The sequence below is a fragment of the Phyllostomus hastatus genome, unplaced genomic scaffold (assembly GCF_019186645.2).
Source record: "Phyllostomus hastatus isolate PE091 unplaced genomic scaffold, TTU_PhHast_1.1 phas_contig_147, whole genome shotgun sequence".
In the NCBI taxonomy this organism is placed as follows: Eukaryota; Metazoa; Chordata; class Mammalia; order Chiroptera; family Phyllostomidae; genus Phyllostomus; species Phyllostomus hastatus.
Genome location: NW_025333603.1, coordinates 6,425,862 through 6,445,418, shown reverse-complemented (window position 1 = coordinate 6,445,418; position 19,557 = coordinate 6,425,862). Strand labels below are relative to the sequence as shown.

Below are 19,557 nucleotides of genomic sequence, written 5' to 3'. Positions count from 1 at the left end.
TCAGTCTTTCTCTCCTTTATTTTATCTTCCACATAATTGCCAGTTATCTTTTTAAACATATATAATCATATATTACTTTTGCTTAGAAACAGTCAATGGATTTTCAATACCTTCAGTATAAATTACTTACCTTACCATAAAATGTCCCTTACAACTTTACCTCAACTTATCTAACTTTACTCCAGCCAGTACCTCAGTTTACCAACTTTTTTTTTAATATTCACCTCGTTAAAATATTTTTTAAACTTTATTTATTGATTTGAAAGAGGGATGAAGGAAGGGGGGGAGGTAAGGAAAGGAGGGAGGAAAGGAGGAAAAGATAGAGAGAGACATCAATTTGTTGTTCCACTTATTTATTCATTGATTAGTTGATTTTTTATATGTGCCCTGACTGGAGATCAAACCCACAACTTTGGCCTGTAGAGACGACACTTTTACTATCTGAGCTACCCAGCAGGGCTGAATATTCACATTTGATACTTTCATGCCTTTTCTTGTGCTATGGGAGAGTGGGAAGAGAATGAACTTCAGATCTAGACAGACCTGAGCTTTAATCTCAGTACTATTCCATTGTAGCTCTGTGGTCCAGTGGGCAAATCATTTATCCTCTCTGAATCTTTTTCCTAGTCTTTTAAAAACTTGGGTAACTACATCTACTTAATTTAAGAGTCATAAATATTAAATCAGATTTTATATCTGGAAGGTCTTAGCAAGAAAAATGCCTGATACAAGTAGGCATGTAATTAATATTTTCCTTTCCTTGACTAGAATTCTGTTTTATACCTTAGACTCCTTGAAGAATTCCTCAACCTTTTAAAATCCAGATTAGTGGAAAACTCTTCTCTGAATCCTTACATAGGTTGCCTCCATCGTAATGTTTTACATCCTCATCTCTGTTCTAATAAAAATTCATATGGACTGTTACTACATTAACACTCATTGTAATTTAGATATTGTATAAGTCTGATTCTTTCACTTAGACCCTGAATTCCTTCGGTCTGAATTTACATAATGTGTCTTCTGCAGCCAGTTGGTGCTGCGCCTACATTCAGCTCTCAGCAGTGTTAGCTGAGTGTGTTGTACTGTCAGTTTTATGGTTGACTTTCACGTGAAGTTAAACATTCTTTTGCTTGTGTGATGCATTTGCTTTTTTAGCAGACAGGAACCCCTATAGATATTCTTTCGTTAGTAAAATTACTAAAGTTTCAAATTTTAGTTATTTTAATAAATCTTAGATTAATAAGAAATTATGTTGGCCTACTCTGTTGTTAAATAAGATTTCATTTTCATTAAAAGTCACATCTGTTACCTCGAATTGTCAAAACCTCTCCTACCAAGAATCAGTAACTAGTTATCTAATATATACTTACTTAAACTCCATTACTGTATCTTTACCACAATTTTGCATTCTAGTGAAATAGCTTCATAAAAATTTTTAAGTCACTTAGTGTTTTTCTTTCTAATATTTTCATTCATAAGATAAACCCTTCCCATACAGCCAAAAAACAGTTTTCTGGTTTCTTTTTGTCAGTAGGAAATGGTGTTAATTTGTTCTACCTGGCCATCTCTTAATGGTGCATTTTATATAAAACCAATCAAACAATATGCAACTTTCAGGTTTTCAATTCCTTTCCCATACTTTGTTTTCTACAATGGTCATTACCTATGATTTTGACTTCAAGATGAGAGGACTGTCATAATTCAAAATGGGGTGGCTGAATATAACATTGTGCTGTGCTTGTAGGGATTTAAATGAGAAGGGTCCTGTTGAAAGCCTCAGGTGTTAACTTGTTCATGTTAAGTGTCTGATGTGTGATTTACTGGTGATTTTGGCGATGTATGTTCTGAACTCTTAACTTTCCATAGAGGAATTCTTTCATGAAACTTAAGATACTTTTAGTTTATTTTGGGGGGGTATATGGAGGGGCTCTGCCCACAGTGCCCCCCCCCCCAGCTGCTATGGATGAGAATAAGTCTACCAAGACATGATCTTCTTAGGGAGGAAAGGTGGCAGATCTCTCAAAGGGGAAGGGCCAAGAGTCTTTTCCTCAGTGGGCTTTTATTGGGTTCATTTTGCACAGGAATACAGGTAAAGCTCATTAATCATTGTCAGGCAGTAAGGATCAAACAATAGATAGCATACAAAGAATTACAGGGCTTATTCTGAGTCAGGGTCTGTTAGGTAAAGGACTACAAAGCTTTGAGAAACAAACTCATTTCCTGCTTGGACCCTTATGATTTAATTGAGAGCATTCTTAGCAAAGCAGGTTTCACAGGATTTTATGCATTCTTTCTGAGGCCTGATTGCCCCCAGGGAACTGCCCATTCCTGCGCAGGGCTGCACTGCCCTCTGTCATTGTTTCAGGCTCAAGTCAGTCATGGGAAGTAAGGCAGCCAAAAGATTAGGAGACGTTTCAAAGACAGAATGAGGACTCAGGCTATGTTAAAGCTGAGGGTCCAGGGTCCATCATCCCTTTTTGCTATAGGCCCCCAAGTCCTTCCCAGGGGCCTCCCCGTGATCGTGCCTGTCTTAGGTCATTCCTCCCTTGAGGAATCTTACCCATCATTGGCTAACCCATCATGCGCTGGGGGCCAGGCAGGGTGAAGTAAAAGAGGCAGAGGCGGCTCCCTTGCCAGGTAGATAAACTTTGTCTCCTTAGTGGCTTATGGTCTGAAGGTCACTCATTCAGCCTTAGCCATGGGGGTGTTACAACTTCTGAAACCAGGCAAGGCGGTTCCCAACAGGTGTATTTTCTACAGTTTAATTTTTTATGGAAAAAAGTCTAAAACTATACAAATGGATGTAGAGTAAAAAGTAGGATTCCCCTCTAACTCAACCCCTAGACATCCTTTCCAGAAGTAACTAGCTTATTATCACTTCCTTATACATCATGGATTATTTTAAATGTTGGTCTTAGAACATGTAGTATGTGAAATTCTTGTTACAGTTGTTGGAGATATTTTGATAAATAGAAGGGTTGTCTTTAGATTTGTCACAAGTCATTTTGTGGAGAAGTCTCTACATAGGATGACTATGTTGTCATCCAAACTGGGAGTGAAAGGGAACACTATAATACACCCAATGCTGAGACAGCAGGTACAAACCTGTGTTCACCGTATCTATATATCAGATGCTCATTTCTTTTATGTGAATAATCAACCTGTTCACCCATTGGATTTCCCTCTGTGTCTAACCCACTAGCCAGTCTCTCACATTGTTTTCTCCCCTTACAGACTATGCTGTGGAAGAGAAGCCATCACAGATTTCAGTGATGCAGCAGTTGGAGGATGGTGGCCCCGACCCACTTGTATTTGTTTTAAATGCAAATTTATTGTCAATGGTTAAAATTGTAAATTGTAAGTTAAAATTTTGTTTTTAAAATAAAAATGAGATACCTTACTGACTCACAGATAATAAACAAAGCTTTCATATTTATTACACACAAGAATTTTTATATAGAGCCACATCTTACTGAAAATTTGGTACTGAAGAAGTTCGTTTGTATATAATTACATATTCCAGAGGACAGTTGTGGTACCTACAGAAGCTCTTGCTTTTAGTCATAGGTATGGGATAGGTAAATTCTCTGTGGAGGACAGCTAAAGAAAACGTGAATTGATCTAAGTTCTGCCTGAGATGGGAATGTTATGTCACAGCTTAACCACCAGTATAACCAACCAATGATGGATAAATTATCCAGGAGGGTCAAACAATTTACATGCTAGATTTCAATCTTAGAAATCTTAACCATGGTGCAAAACCTTACTTGGGAGAAATATTAGTTAGCTAACATGTAGTAAAACTTCAGTACATCTTAAGATTCAGAAGAAACTTATCAATTCATGGTGCCTTCTTGTGCATCAGAATGAGAGAGAAGAGAGTAACTTAAAATCTTGATTCTAAGGTGGTATTAGAAAATACAGAACACATTTATCCTGGATGAATTTTAATTAATAGGCACAGTTTCGGAGAGAGGATGGAAGCACTGGGGAGCAGTCCTCTAGTTCCCCCTGTGCACTTGCTTTAAGTTGACCTTGGAAACCAGAAACACCTGTTTTTTTAAAGGTTCTACATTGATGAAATGCATATTTCTAGTTTACTTGCTAATCATACCCTTGTATGTTTGGCCCGTTATTAATGCTTGCCATCTTTCCTTTTAGGGTCAGATTTTAAAATAATTTACTCAATTTTAATTTATCATATCTAGTTTATAAGCTATACTTAGAAAATAGCTAGCCTAGAATTCCTGAAATGCATACCATCTTAATAATAGTTGGATTGGACATCTCCTATTTAGATATATAAGTAACTATTGCCAAAGTGAAAGAAGGGACCTTTTATTAGTTTTGACTTACATTGTGGTATTCATAATTTATCTGAACCCTTTTTCAATTTGGGGGGGATCACATTGTGTTGTAGTACAAATGATAAAAGTATCAAGGATTGAACATTATTTTTAACATCCTTTTACATATGGCTTGTGCTATTAGGACTCTATAGAGCCTTTTGGTGAAGAAGTGGAAGTAAGTAGTTCAGAAAAACCATCCTTTTCACCACTTTTTATAGCACAAAGCTAAGTCAAGTCATGTTAATTACCTTGAATTTTCTCCTAGAAAGGGCTATAACTAAAATTGCTAGAATCTTTCAGTCACAGATTAATGTGTACGTAAAAATGTTTTTTACATCACAACCTGAATTCAAAGCTATAATACTGGCTTTTGTTGTTGTTTCTAGTCTTACATAAGTAATTATTTCCTTTGTTTAAGTGTTTTTTTTTAAATAAAGATGAGGAAATGCATTTTTTAATCATTATAGCTAAGGGTACATAATTTGGTTTTATTTATTTTATCTTTAAAGGAATGTTGTTTCTTTTGATAATTACATCTGTAATAATAGAATTTAAAAGTTTTCAGTGTATTTCTTTCAGTATTACTTCTTTTACTTCCCTTCCAATTTTTTTCTAAGGGTTTGCCTAGAGCCCTTAATACACCAGAGGTAGTGGTATATTTTATTTTTCTACAATAGTTCTTCCACTCAATGAAGTGTGTTTCACAGGTTGAATTATACAGGCTCAGAATGATCTATTTTATTCTTTACTGTATTATAACATAGATTTCTGTGCATTTTATAAGGGTAAGAATTGAGAGGAATGTCTTCATGTTTTATTTTTATTCCATTTGTAGATGTGAACAGGAAGTGCTGGTGTTTCACGACCAAGGGAATGCATGCGGTGGGTCAGTCTGAGATAGTCATTCTTCTCCAGTGTCTGCCGGATGAGAAGTGTTTGCCCAAGGATATCTTTAGTCATTTTGTGCAGCTTTATCGGGATGCCCTGGCAGGTGGGAATGCATTATGATTGAGTGTGCACCCTTTATAGATGACAAAAACTTCTTTTTTGTTCTGTTCTGTTTTTTATTTTATTTTTTTTATTAGGTTTAAAAGATGACAGAAACTTTCAGACACAGATGCCAAATAATAGCCTTAAATTTGGATGCCTGGCATTGGAGGTTGATATTGGTGATAAGTTAGAACTTGCCATGGTTTGAGGAAATGATAAGTTTTAGTACTTTACCTGGTGTGTTTGTTGTTTTACAGAGGCTAGAATCAAATTGGTAAGAGAATCCATTGAACTGATACAAGAATATTTTTCTTTGAGTAGCTGAGGATTCATGATATTGGTACCCATTTGAGGGAAGCATAACCATAACTTACTACTTGTTCTTTAGTTAACAATATTTACATAACCAGGTTACTTTACATTTAGTTTTCAAGCTTCAAGAACCACTATCATGGACAACTTTATTATGGTTTCAAAATAAATAAATAGCAGATTTTTTTACTACAACAATGTAAAAGTAAATGCATAGCTATTAGAAGTTAGAGAACACTAAGGATACTAGTATACAGACATACTATTAAAACTGAGAAAGAAATTGCAGAACTGTATAGTAGCTCTATTTTTAATTTTTGAGGAATCTTCATACTGGCTCTCATCCACAGTGGCTGCACCAATTTACACTCCCACCAACAGTGCACGAGGGTTCCCTTTTCTCCACATTCTTACCAACACTCATTATCTTACAAATGATATTTTTAAAAGTCATTGTAGGAATCTAGCAAGAAATTATCAGTTTTTAAGGTAAGTAATGGCAGTGGGAATAAAGAGTGTCAAAGAGACACGAAAGACAGCAATGCTTCATTTCAAAGGATTTGATGCTGAGTGCCTGTGAGGACAAAAGGGAACAAGTCAAAGTTGGCTTCAGATTTCTGGCTCAGGCACCTGGGTGGATGCCGTTCTTTTTCACTGAGATAGTAAATAGGAGAGCAGAGCTGGCAGCTGAGGTCCTTCTTCAGTGTGTTGAATTTGAAATAATGACAACAGATGGTAATATGTAAATGGAAGGTGAATATATGGATATGGACCTCAGGAGGTAGATCTGGGCTAAAATATAAACACAGCATTTATATGATATTTGAAGCTATGGTTATGAATAAGATAGGCCAGTGTGAAGAGACTAGAGCTGTGAATGGAACTCTAAGAAATACCAACAAGGGAAGGCATGAATTATTATATGAGTCATTATATGTTTAGTATAAATGGTTATTCATTTTTAAGAAATATCCTTATATATCAGTAGAGTCCATTATATTAAAATACAATAATTTACAAAAAATCATGTGGGACTGATAGTAAGATAATGGTAATAGTCTAAGGTTGGCCTGTAATACATCTAAGCCTTCGTAAATATTTTCTGTAATACAGGATGAGGGCAGGTACATATATAGCTAAGTAAATAACATTTCAAAAGTATAAAGAAGTGAGCTATGAGAGTTTCTCCTTGAATAGGAATCATTTCACAGCTCATAGAAGTAATGGGACTAGAAAAGTATCTTAGATTATTTAGTAGTAACAACTCTTTATTTTTATACATGAAGATACCTAGAGTAGTTAATGGCTTGTCGAAATCACAGGTCTAGATGTGATTAGGACTAAAGCTCCCAGACCAGTTTTCTTTAGTTATGTCAGTAACCTCTGTGTATCTAATAATAGTACAGTAGTTTTTAAAACCAGGTATGCATAATATCTGTGTGATATGCATGTTTTATTAAGAATCCTGTTTTTAGATAATGAAGGTAACAACTTGATATATTATTTCACTATGATTTTTTTTTAAAGAAGTCATGTACTTTTCTTTTTTTTTCTTTTTTTTTAATATTTTATTTATTTATTTTTAGAGAGGGAAGGGAGGGCGATAGAGAGAGAGAGAGAGAGAAACATCGATGTGCGGTTGCTGGGGTTTATGGCCTGCAACCCAGGAATGTACCCTGGCTGGGAATCGAACCTGGGATACTTTGGTTCCCAGCCCGCGCTCAATCCACTGAGCTACGCCAGCCAGGGCTCATTATGATTTTTTTATAAGTGGAAACCTATATTAAGTGTTCTAAAATAACTGCAATTCATTATTTTTCTCCTCTGTGTAGCATAAGGTGTGGAATTGACAAATGGTATTTTAAATTGCCCCTGAGAATGAAAGCCTTAAGCACTCTATCACTTGCTTAGTGGTTCGTTCCTGTGGCATAAATTGTTCAAAAAGCCTGAAAAATCCTTGAATGAACTTACTTTATAATTTCCTCTGAATTTTTATCTAAACTATATGTATTCAGTAATAATTATGTGTATGCATATATTTCTTATTTAGTATATGTATGTATATATTTATCATACATAGTTGCTTATGCTTTCCACAGTGAGGGGAAAATTATATTTTGTGAGAAATGACATTTAAGAGTTTTAGAATGCTTTCTGATATTATGGGGCCATGGGAGATTTCAGATTGTTTATTGTTTCCTCTCCTTCCTTCCTCCATGTTCTGTGCTTGTGTTCTTTGTAAACAAGCACTCAGAATATAGACTTGAACAAAGTGAGAATTGTATGTACCAGACTATGTTTTCTGGAGTTAATCTCTTGTTTCCCTTTCTTATCACAAACCTTTATTGGCTCCATATTGTCTTTAGCATAAACTGTGTGCTCTACCATTCGGTATCTGATCCTACATTTTCATCCTCATTTCTCACTCCTAGTCTGCCCATACTACCATTGTACAGCCATTTCCTGCTTACAGTCATTACTCATGATCATGACCTCCCACCACCATGCTGTTTTCCAACCCCCCAACTATCTGAATCCTATTAGTTTTCTTGAGTGTTACTCAAAGACCACTTTCTGTATGAATTCTTTGATGATTCTCCCAGATAGAAGTATCTCTTCTGGCCCTGGACTGTGTGGCACAGTTGGTTGGAGTGTTGTTCCATAAACCAAAAGGTCGCAGGTTTGATCCTCAGTCAGGGCACATTCCTAGGTTGCAGGTTTAGTCCCTGGTTGGGCATGTACAGGAGGCAACTGGTCGATGTTTCTCTCTCACACTGATGTTTCTATCTCTTCCTTCCCCTCCCTCTAAAATCAATAAATGTGTCCTCAGATGAGTATTAAAAAAGGTAATTCCTTCTAAACTCCTTCAATAATCTTTAAAAAATTATATGGCATATCCCTGTCTGGTGTGGCTCAGTGGATTGAGCGCTGGCCTGTGAACCCAAAGGACACCAGTTCAATTGCCAGTCAGGGCACATGCCTGTGTTGCAGGACAGGTCCCCATTGGGGGCAGCCAAGAGGCAACTGATTGATGTCTCTCTCACATGTCAATGTTTCTCCCTCCCTTTCCCTCTCTCTAAAAGTAAATAAAATTTGAAAAAAATATATTTGGTATATAAATATATTTTTAGTATTTATGCAAGTTATGAAGCATAATAACAAAATAACCACCTGTAAACAAAATACCAAACATGGGATAAAAAATGACTAATCTTTCTTTACTGTCCTGATTACATCTTCCTTCCAAACTTCCCATCCCCAATCTCTAGGTAACCACTCTCATCAAACTTGTATTATGCTTTTCTTGCTTCTCTTTATCATAATTGTATCCCAAATGCTCACATCATTAAGGATTATAACATGTTTTGCATGTTTTTCAACTTTGTACAATTGGTGTCACACTGTGTTTATTTTCTGTGGTTTGCTTTTTTTACTCCCCTGTATGTTTTTGACTTTCATTCATTGCTCTAGTTGTTCCAGTTTATTCATTTTCAGGGTACAGTTTTATACTCATTACATAAGAGTACTAGAATTTATTAATTCTCCTTCTGATGAACAGTTTGCTGTTCTTACCAGTTTATTGTTACATAGACATGCTCTTTAAAATTTTTTTATATGTAGCCCTGGCTGGTGTGGCTTAGTGGACTGAGCACCGTCCTGCAAACTGAAAGGTCACTCACTAGTTCGATTCCCGGTTGGGGCACATGCCTGGGTTGCAGGCCAGGGCCCCAGTCAGGGAGTACAAGAGGCACCTGATCAATGTATCTCTCACAAATTGATGTTTCTCTTCCCTTTCTTTCTCCCTCCCTTCCCTCTCTCCAAAAGTAAATAAAATCTTTTTAAAAAATAAATTTTTATAGGTATACTTAGGAGAGCTTTGGTTTATAGGAAGTGGATAACTTCAACTTTATTAGATAATGTTTAATTGTTTCCCAGAGTGGTCAGTGGTTTATCAGTTTATATCTACCTGTCCTCATCCACAGTGTGTGAGTTGCCAACAGTTGATGTTACCAGAGTTTTAATTTTTGCCAGTCTGGTGGGTATAAAATGGTTTCTCATTTTGATTTGCATTTCACTAATTATTAACGAGGCTGGGCATATATTCATGTATTTACTGGCCATGAATATTTTGTCTTTTGTGATATATGAGGTCTGTCCAGAAAATGTCCAGCCATTGTTAATATAACAAAAATGGTTTATGTGAAATCAGTATAATCTGGCAGCCAAGGAAAGTGGACTGAAATGTGCATGTATGAATAGTGATGACTTCACTGAACTAGTCAGTGGGGGCAGTAGACACCACTGAGTGAGCATGTGTACTGTGTGGCTGTCACATTCAAAATGACTGAGCAAGTAGAGCAATGAAACTGCATCAAATTTTGCATTAAACTTGAACATTCCTCCCCTGAAACTATTCGGATGATTCAGAAGGCCACAGCTATAGGCAAATGGTGATTGGCAGCTTCATCATGACAATGTGCCTGCTCATGTATCACATCTTGTGCAGAGTTTTTTTGCAAAACATCAAATCACTCTCAGGTAACTCTGCCCCGCTACAGCCCACATTTTGCATTGAGTTGTGCCTTTCTGCAAAACTAAAATCACCTTTGAAAGGAAAGAGATTTCAGCTCATCAATGAGATTCAGAAAATATGACAGGGCAGCTGATGGCGATTGGGAGAACTATGTGAGGTCCCAAGGTGCCTACCTTGAAGGGAACTGAGGCATCATTGTCCTGTGTACCATGTTTCTTCGTATCTTGCATCTTCTTCAATAAATGTATATTTTTCACATTACATGGCTGGATACTTTCTGGATAGGCTTCATATGTCTCTGTTTATGTCTTTTACCTATATTTCTATTAGTATTTTCTTGGGAATTTCTCTAAGTTTTTTTAACATATATACTCACCTATGACCTGTTTCTAACAGAGTTGTTATTACTAATTGTATTATCAGTTTTCGGTTGCTGTGTTTTAAGCCACAAATTTAGTGACTTGAAACAACAAAAATGTATTATTTCACAGTCTCCATGGGCTAGGAGCTCAGGCACAGCTGTGCTGAATCTTCTGCTCAGGGCATCTCCAAGTGTCAGCCATGCTGGGGTTCTCATTTGGAGCGCAGGATCATTTGGTTGTTGGCAGATTCACTTTCTTGCAGACCCCTATTTTAAATTTATTTTTATTTCTTTTTAGAGAAAGGGGAAGGGAGGGAGAAAGGGAGAGAAACATCAATGTGAGAGAGAAACATTGATACGTTATCTCTCGTACATTCCCTGACCAGAGACCGAACCTGCAACTCAGGCATGTGCCCTTACGGGAATTGAACTGGTGACACCCAATCAGCTGAGCCACACTAGTCAGGGAGATCCCCATTTTCTTAATAGCTGTTGTCTCCTGAAGACTGCCTGCAGTTCCTCGTCTCATAGCTCATAGGTGGTTTTACAATATGGATGTTTGCTTTCTTCCAGGTCAGCAAGATTTTGTCTCTTCACTTTGAATCTTTGACCTCTATACCTAGATTTAGAGGTCTTATGCCAGGCACACCCTGATAATCTCCCTGTTGATTAACTCAAAAATCAGTTGATTAGTAACCTAATATTCACAAGTGCTCCCCACTCAAGGGGAGGGAGTTAAACAAGACATGTACACCAGGAGGCAGACAGAATTTTGTCTGCCACACAGTCATAGTTGATGACACAGACCTAAGCGTACTTTCTCTACTCAATACCTTCATTGGTGGAGAAATGGCACCAGGTGTTACACCAGTGGAGTCAGACCAGACCAGACCTTGGTTCAGCAACTCAATACTTGAGTTCTAGCTAAGAAAGAATTCAGAGCCAAGATTCAAACTGTAAGAGAAAGTTTATTTAGAGTTTCTGCAGGGCGCTCCTGGCTTTCCCAAGGACACAGGGCTAGCATGGGAATACCCCATAAAAGCCTGTGACCTGGACCATGTCTGGCCCAATAGCTGAAATAAGCAGCCAGATTTGGTTAATCCTGGGGCAAGATTCTGTGAACAGTTCTATGAACAGATTCTAGTTTTCAAGGAAAGTGAGTGTTAACTTCTGTGACGGGGATTTTTGTATTTGGTACTACTTTCAGAACTATCAAAGGAAGCTTGCACATGTCTAGTGAACGTATCTGCTCTTATAATGTTGAACAGCTCTCATCAGAAAGTTGTTTTGTAATTCTAAATGAAGGAAAATATCTCATTAATTAAGGGCTGATTTGTTACTGTTTCATTAAAAAATACTTAAGTTAGTGCTCAATAAAGACCACTTACAGTTAAAAGGAAAAAAACACCTTATCTACAACTTAAAAACTACTTAAGGCTTATTTGAATATGAAGTTGTTTATATTTCATGTTTGTGCATCCTATCTGTGGTACTACCTTCTCTGTAAGTTTTCTTTTTCCCTCACTGTCTCATACATAACTGTATTATCTTAGTTCATTATGTTCATGATTTGCCTTTATTAGCCCAGTGAGATTACAAGCTCCAAGAGCACGTACCTAATCTTAACATTTTTTGTAACTTTTGAGGCAATAATATCTATCTTGATCTATATAGTAAAGTTGTGCCATCTGACTAAGGGAGTCATCAATATTTTTGGCTTTTAGCTAGATTGCAACAGTGTGATAATACAAGTTATACCACACTCACCAGAAGCCCTGATAAAATTGGGGGGGGGAAGTTTCATTTAATAAATGCTAGTTATTTCTTTAAAAACTTTCTAAACATGGGTGTTTCATGGTGAAAAGTTAGGAATTAGTGTGTGGTAGTGACTGGCGTAGTATGGACTAATAATGATTACTAAAAATATGATTGATTTATTGATAGAAAGTAATCAATAAGCTTTTTTGTTTTAGGGAATGTTGTGGGCAACTTGGGACACTCCTTCTTCAGTCAGAGTTTCCTTGGCAGTAAAGAACATGGTGGATTCCTGTACGTGACGTCTACCTACCAGTCACTGCAAGACCTTGTGCTCCCGGCCCCACCTTACTTGTTTGGGATTCTCGTACAGAAATGGGAAACTCCTTGGGCCAAAGTGTTTCCCATCCGACTAATGTTGAGACTTGGAGCTGAATATCGACGTAAGTAGTAAAATACCTTCTTCTAAAACACATGAGCAAGACATGCTGACTACATAAAGTCTTGAAATATTCAGAGCCACACCTCCCCACCCCCAGTGATACAATTCAGCAGAATTTTGAAATAGCTAAGCTAAACTTAGCCATTGTCTCCACTTATTTTGCCTAGAATGGGAGAGACAGAAAATATCAAATGAGAAAGTTAGTGGTTATTTATTACCTTGTAAACTTATTGGCTTTATAGTTCATTGATGAATGCATAATCATTTTGAGAAAAAATGAATTTGAACTTAACAAATAACTTTATTTTTTATAGTTTCTATATATGGTCAGTGCATTTTTTTGTCACTTGGTTGGAAAATAGCTGCAGCAAATTATATTTTATGAACCTAACAGATACTGGGAACTAGTGGTATAGAGATCACTCTCTCAGTTGACAAGACAAGCAACAGAAAAGCTCCCTGGCCCATGGTTGTAGCAGTGCAACGACGTTGTGATTTTTTTCTAAGATGTCAAGGACTAAATGCAAACTTTATTTTATCTTTGTATCTTCACCTAGTTGAAAGTGTCTAGACATCAGACCACTTGAATAGGTTCTTAATTTTGCCACTTATTAGCTTTGTAACTTTGGCCAAATCACTCAAGTTGTCTGATTGTCTGTTTCTTTTGCAACTGGAGATGATAATGCTTGCCTTTTATATTATATAGGGTTTTTAAGAGGATCAAGTGAGATGAAAAAATTATTTTATAAACCATAAAACCATATACTGTATGTTCTCAGCAAGTCAGCTTTATAATTTCACTTATTTATTCATTAATGAACAAGAATTTAATAAAGGCCTACCATGTGTCATGAATTCTGGGAATTCAGAAATAGCCAAGATATGGTTATAGGCTCTTAGAATCTTTTGTAAAGAAAATGTACAGAAATCATGAAGTAGTATATTGTATTAAAACACATACTCAAAGTTAATACTAAGGGTTCTTTGGGAGTTCCAAGATGGACTCTTAACTTCACCTAGAATGAAGGAATCAGATGAGAAACATTTTTTGGACCAAGGGCCTCTGGACTGAACTGTGAAGGAAGCATGTGAATCAGCCTAGTGAAGTATGTAAAGGAAAGGGTTGTGTGCAGATGAGCCAACATGTATAACTTCTTGTCTTTTTAAAAAATTTAATTTACTGATTTGAGAGAAAGAGAGAAACATCAATTTGTTGTTCCACTTATTTATGCATTTCTTGTGATTCTTGTATGAACCTGCAACCTTGGTGTATCAGGATGATGCTCTAAACAACTGAGCTACCTGGCTGGGGCCTATAACTGCATGTCTTGAACAGACAGTTCAAGTCATAAAGTTCAAGGAGTTAGCCAGCTAATAGGATCACCTGGTATTTGGCTCACCTAAGGAGGGTGCCAGTCAGGAGATGTCTGAGTGAACTCTTTTAGACTTCTTGAGCACAAAGGAATCAGAAGATATTTATTTATTTTTTTAATGTATTTTATTGATTATGCTATTACAGTTGTCCCATTTTCTCCCCTTCACTCCCCTCCACCCTGTACACCCTCTCCCACCCATATCCCCCCTTTAGTCATGTCCATGTGTCATACTTATAAGTTCTTTAGCTTCTACATTTCCCATACTATTCTTACCCTCCCCCTATCTATTTTCAACCTACAATCTATGCTACTTATCTCTGTACCTTTTCCCCCCCCTCTCCTCCTCCCACTCCCCTGTTGCTAACCCTCCATGTGATCTCCATTTCTGTGGTTCTGTTCCTGTTCTAGTTGTTTGCTTAGTTTCTTTTGGTTTTGCTTTAGGTATGGTTGTTAATAATTGTAATTTTGCTGTCCTTTTACTATACATGTTTTTTCTGTAAGAAGATATTTATTTCTTAGATCATGTTAATGTACTTTGAAGAACAGTGCTTCCTAAGACTTTCTGTCATTTTTGAAACAACAGCTTCAAAAGGCTTATTCTGGTCATCAAATGACTGGTATAGTTTATAGAAGGCTTAGGATTTGCCTGTGATGCTAATATGCTAAATACTTTTTGAGCTCTAAATTTCATATGCTCTAGTGAGCCATTATAATTATATTTGGAAAATTGTATCAACCATAATATCTGTTTTACCCAAATTTTAAAGTGCCAGACTTAGTCTGATCATTTCTCATTTCCCTAGTTTATCCGTGCCCACTATTCAGTGTCAGATTTCGGAAGCCATTGTTTGGAGAGACGGGGCATACCATCATGAATCTTCTTGCAGTAAGTTGGGAATTTTTGCTTTCTTTTTCCTTATCTGAGTTTGTATGGGAGAAGGGAGAGAAAGATTTTATCATTTTGTTGATAGCAATGTCCCTGCTGTTTCAGGCAGGTGAAGATTTATGTTAAAGGAAAAGAACAACTATATATATATATATATATATATATATATATATATGTGTGTGTGTGTGTGTGTGTGTGTGTGTGTGTGTGTGTGTGTGTATGTATGTATATATGTATATATGTATGTGTGTGTATACACATATACATACACACACACACTATATTATATAAACACTATATATATATATATATATATATATATATATATATATATATATATATAGTGTTTGGAAAGTGTAAGGAGCTTTGGAGCAAATTAGTACAGGATTCCAGCCCCTGATTATACACTTACTATCTAAGTGACCTTGCAGGATTATTGAGGACTACAGGTAATGTATAATTAAAGCACAGAGCATTCTGTCTTGTTTTTATTTTAAGTCTGGTGTCCTAGAGTATATCTAGAATATATCTAGAATCTGAAAACTTCTCACAACCTTTTGAACTGTTAACATCATGGTCCAGATGATTGCTGTCTCTTGCCTAGATTATTTTTATTATGTTTATCTGATCTTCTTCCTTCTGTCCTTGCTCTCTTACCATCTATTCTTTGTAAAGAGGTCAGGGCATGTTCCTAGCTAGTCCTCAAACATTGCAAACTCCTCTCATAATGGTAGACACATGTGCTCAGCATTGATCTGCCCCTCCCCAGTCCCAGAATGTGGTGGCCCTCCTGATTCCAGTTTTAGGATAGCATGGAATTCCTGGGTCCTGGTTTTTTTTTATATTTAAAGCTAATTTTTAATTACTCATTTCGTTCAATGTAAGCTGCCACGCATCTTTGTGTCAATATAGTACAAGCACAAACCTGGCCAAAAAAAAAAGTAAAGGTCTTTATGGTGGCCTATAAGACCCTATGAAATTTAGCTTTATGCTATAACTTTGACCTTGACTCCTACCACTCCTGCTCATTTTGCTTCAACCACACTAGATGTCAGGCGTATATATGTGTGTTTTACCCTACAAATATTCATTCAGTGTCTAGGGTGTTCCAGGCATTTGGAATATAAAAACAACCCAAGTGAAAGTTCCTACCCTCTTGGAGCTTACCTTACGAGGAAGAGACAGTTAACAAATAAATACTGAAAGTGTTAAGTGGTGTCAAGCAGGGTAAGCATTCAAATATTTGTTTAATATTATATAGGAGATATATGAATCATTTTAATCTTCTTCTTTGTAAGTATAGTCTAATAGAAAGCTAGAGTACACAGACACAGTGGGGTTTTCATTATCCTAATTATTTAGATAAATGGGATCTTTCAGTTTTGACAATCTTTACATTTTTACTAATATTATTGTAAATGAAATCCTGCCATGGATGACTTCTTTATTGTACTTCAATCTGCCTTTCCATAGGACTTCAGAAATTACCAATATACATTACCAGTAGTCCAAGGTTTGGTGGTTGACATGGAAGTTCGGAAAACAAGCATCAAAATTCCCAGCAACAGATACAATGAGGTAAGATTTAACATGAAAACATATTTTTCATAGTTGAATGTATGAATGAAGGTAAAAAATGTGGGATTACATATAAATTTATTGTTTAATTAACAGTGAAATCAGTTTTTAATATTGTATGACCTAGATCAATAATGGGGAATTTCATAATAGGCAAGATGTTAAATTTGTGATTTATTTAGTCATTAGTTGTGCTTTTGACTTTTGGACGCTGTGATAGTGATAGGTTTGCATTTTGATTAAGATATAAAATTAACTTCATAGCATTCATGGTATGATCTTTTCATCTTTCCCTTTTATTGTAAGTACATGTTATTTTTGACTGTTCTTAATGTTTAAGCACAATTCACTTTAAGTCCTGAAATGACTTTTAAGTAAGGTTCCAAAAGCAAATTATTGCATCTTAAATTAAGCTGTATTTTGTAACTAAAATGAAATTATGCATACTACACATGTATTAACAGAATTAGATAAATATGTTCTTTACCTATTTGTCATGTGAATTCTTGCTTGAATTAAAAATTTTCTTAAAATCATTTTTAAACTAATGGTGGGGGTGGAGGGATGAAGCAAAAAAGGAAGAAAATGGAGAGAAAACTCATGGACACAAACAACAGTGTGGTGATTTTAGGGGAGGGGAGGGGAGTGTGTGGAGGTGGAAGATGGTATGGGGGATAAATGGTGATGAAAAAAACAATAAAAACTTCCTGTACTTAAAAATATTGTGGTTTAAAAGAGAAATTTTATTTTAAAACTTAACTTGATATTATAATGGTTACAGTTTGTTTTGTTTTAATTTGTTCTTTTATTAGGCAGGGTGGTAACTTCCTGATTACTTCTTTTACTATTTCTTGGTATGAAATAATTTTCTCCCTTCCCTCCTTCCTTTTTCAGCATCTATTTACTTATTTACTTGTACATTCAATAAATATTCTGTTCTTGGTATGTACTTAGAGTCACACAAATGTTTTACTGGACTTAAAGCTCAGCGCTCCACATTGTTGTGTAGGGGTGGCCTCTGTGAAGGAAGCCTTTACCCAAGGCTTAAAATAGTAACGAGTGTATGTTTAACTTCTTCTGGGATGTAATTATCAGTTTTTAGCTGTTCTACCTTGGAATATCAGAGAGCATTAATCGACTAGACTAAGTATAAACAAATCTTTAAAATGAACTATTTTTATATAATTTGTGCCCTAAGTAGTATTAAAAGACATTATGCTTTGGAAACTTGTTATAGTTCTCATATTTGAAGTTTTATTATCTATTTCACAAACATCAATTATATTCTATGATATGAAATTTAAAAAATTAGTAAGGACATTATGCTTTGCCTTGTTGGAGCACACTGTCCAGCAATAAGATGATCAGGTGTCATCTCCAAGCAGATAACATATATTATTGGGTTGGCCAAGAAGTCCATTCAGTTTTTTCTGTAAAATAAAAGACACATTTTTCATTTTCACCAATAATTTTGTTGATTTGGATATTTTGAGTGTGTTGACTATCTCTCATGTGGTATAATGTTGGTAGCTCTCAATGAATGTTGTGATTTGATTGCCATCAACTACAACTGGTCTACCAGACAGTGGAGCATTGTCCAGTGCAAAATCTAAAGCACCAAGCTTTGCAAACTACTTTTGATATGTCCGATCAGTCACAACACCGTCTCTATACACTGCACAAATCTTTTGTGGGGGGGGGGTTCAGTTGCGTTTTTACTTTTCTTGAAATAAGAAAGCATACTATGCTGAAAATGTTGTGTATTTTCTTCCATCTTCAATATTAAAATGGCTACACAAAAATTCACTGATTTTGATAATTTTTTCTAAATGCATGCCAATAATGACAGCTGTCACAATACAACTAGCATAATTGTTTTGAATAAAGACAGCTAAACAACTCTAGTAAGAGTCGTTTTATGGAAAAAAACAAAACAAACTTTTTGACTATCCCAGTCAAAAAGTGTTGGTGTTTGCAAGGTGGTACTTTGTGTTGGGAATTGGGTCTGTTTCGTGTATCTGTAAAAACTGTGAGACTCCCCGCGGTTATTTCAGTACTGACTGATGACATTCATTACAACAGCTGCCATTCATATTATCTGTCTTTCTCTGAGTTTTGCCTCCTGGATTTATAGTTGTTCAGGTTCAGAAATCTTTGTTCAAAAGTAGTAACTATATTTCTTATCATTTATTATATTCCATTTTCAATCAAGTTCACCAATTTATTATCACTTATTTTTCTTACCTGATTTAGCAGACTGACTTTCCTTCTAATTCAGTTTTTGTTTCAACTCAACATAATTGACTTTCTTAGTCTCAGACAGATGAACTGTGTTGTGTCTAATAATTCTTCACTTTATATTTGAAAAAGTAATTTCTTATACATTATTTCACTTAATCACCACAATATTCCACTTTTCCTCACATTAATCTTTCCATTTATACCAATGGTCTTTCTTATTATTTCCTAAATTCTGTTCCTTTTTTGCTTTATAGCCTTTGCACAAGCTATTTCCTTATTGATGCACACTTGCCATACTCTTCACCTGCCTCATCCTCACTCATTTTTCTGGCATCAGCTTAAATGGCATTTTCTCAGCTAGGTTTTTGTTAAGTCCCTACTGGGGTAACTCTCCCTGTTATAAGTGTCCTAGAATTCTACACATCCTATGTGCAGTACTCAGTACATTTGTAATGATCTTGTTCAGTGTCTATTTTCTCTACTAGACTTCTAGTTCCATGAGAGACTATATCTTATTTACCACTGTACTGTTAGCAGACTACCTGATATAGAGTAATTGCACAAGAAATATATATTGAATGAAGACATGAAACAGAGCTAACATGGATAGAACAGTATAAAAACAAGTTTTGAGATTTATTGTAAGTTTACTAAAAGTTTAGAGAGGGGAGAACTCTGATTAATGGAGCTGTTAAGAATGTTTCTTCATTTCTAATTGGTTCTGAGTCTCTAA

General features: G+C 35.8%; 1 protein-coding gene across 2 annotated transcripts in view; it reads left to right on the top strand.

The window, feature by feature from the left end:
- ZFYVE9 (zinc finger FYVE-type containing 9) overlaps positions 1 to 19,557 on the top strand; it is a 126,992-nt gene that overhangs the window by 80,986 nt on the left and 26,449 nt on the right. For both annotated transcript variants that reach the window (XM_045856673.1, XM_045856665.1), the window contains 5 exons: positions 3,235 to 3,357; positions 5,185 to 5,340; positions 12,520 to 12,744; positions 14,923 to 15,005; positions 16,479 to 16,583. In XM_045856673.1, the coding sequence (XP_045712629.1) occupies positions 3,235 to 3,357; positions 5,185 to 5,340; positions 12,520 to 12,744; positions 14,923 to 15,005; positions 16,479 to 16,583 (692 nt within the window). The remainder of the gene's footprint in view (positions 1 to 3,234; positions 3,358 to 5,184; positions 5,341 to 12,519; positions 12,745 to 14,922; positions 15,006 to 16,478; positions 16,584 to 19,557) is intronic.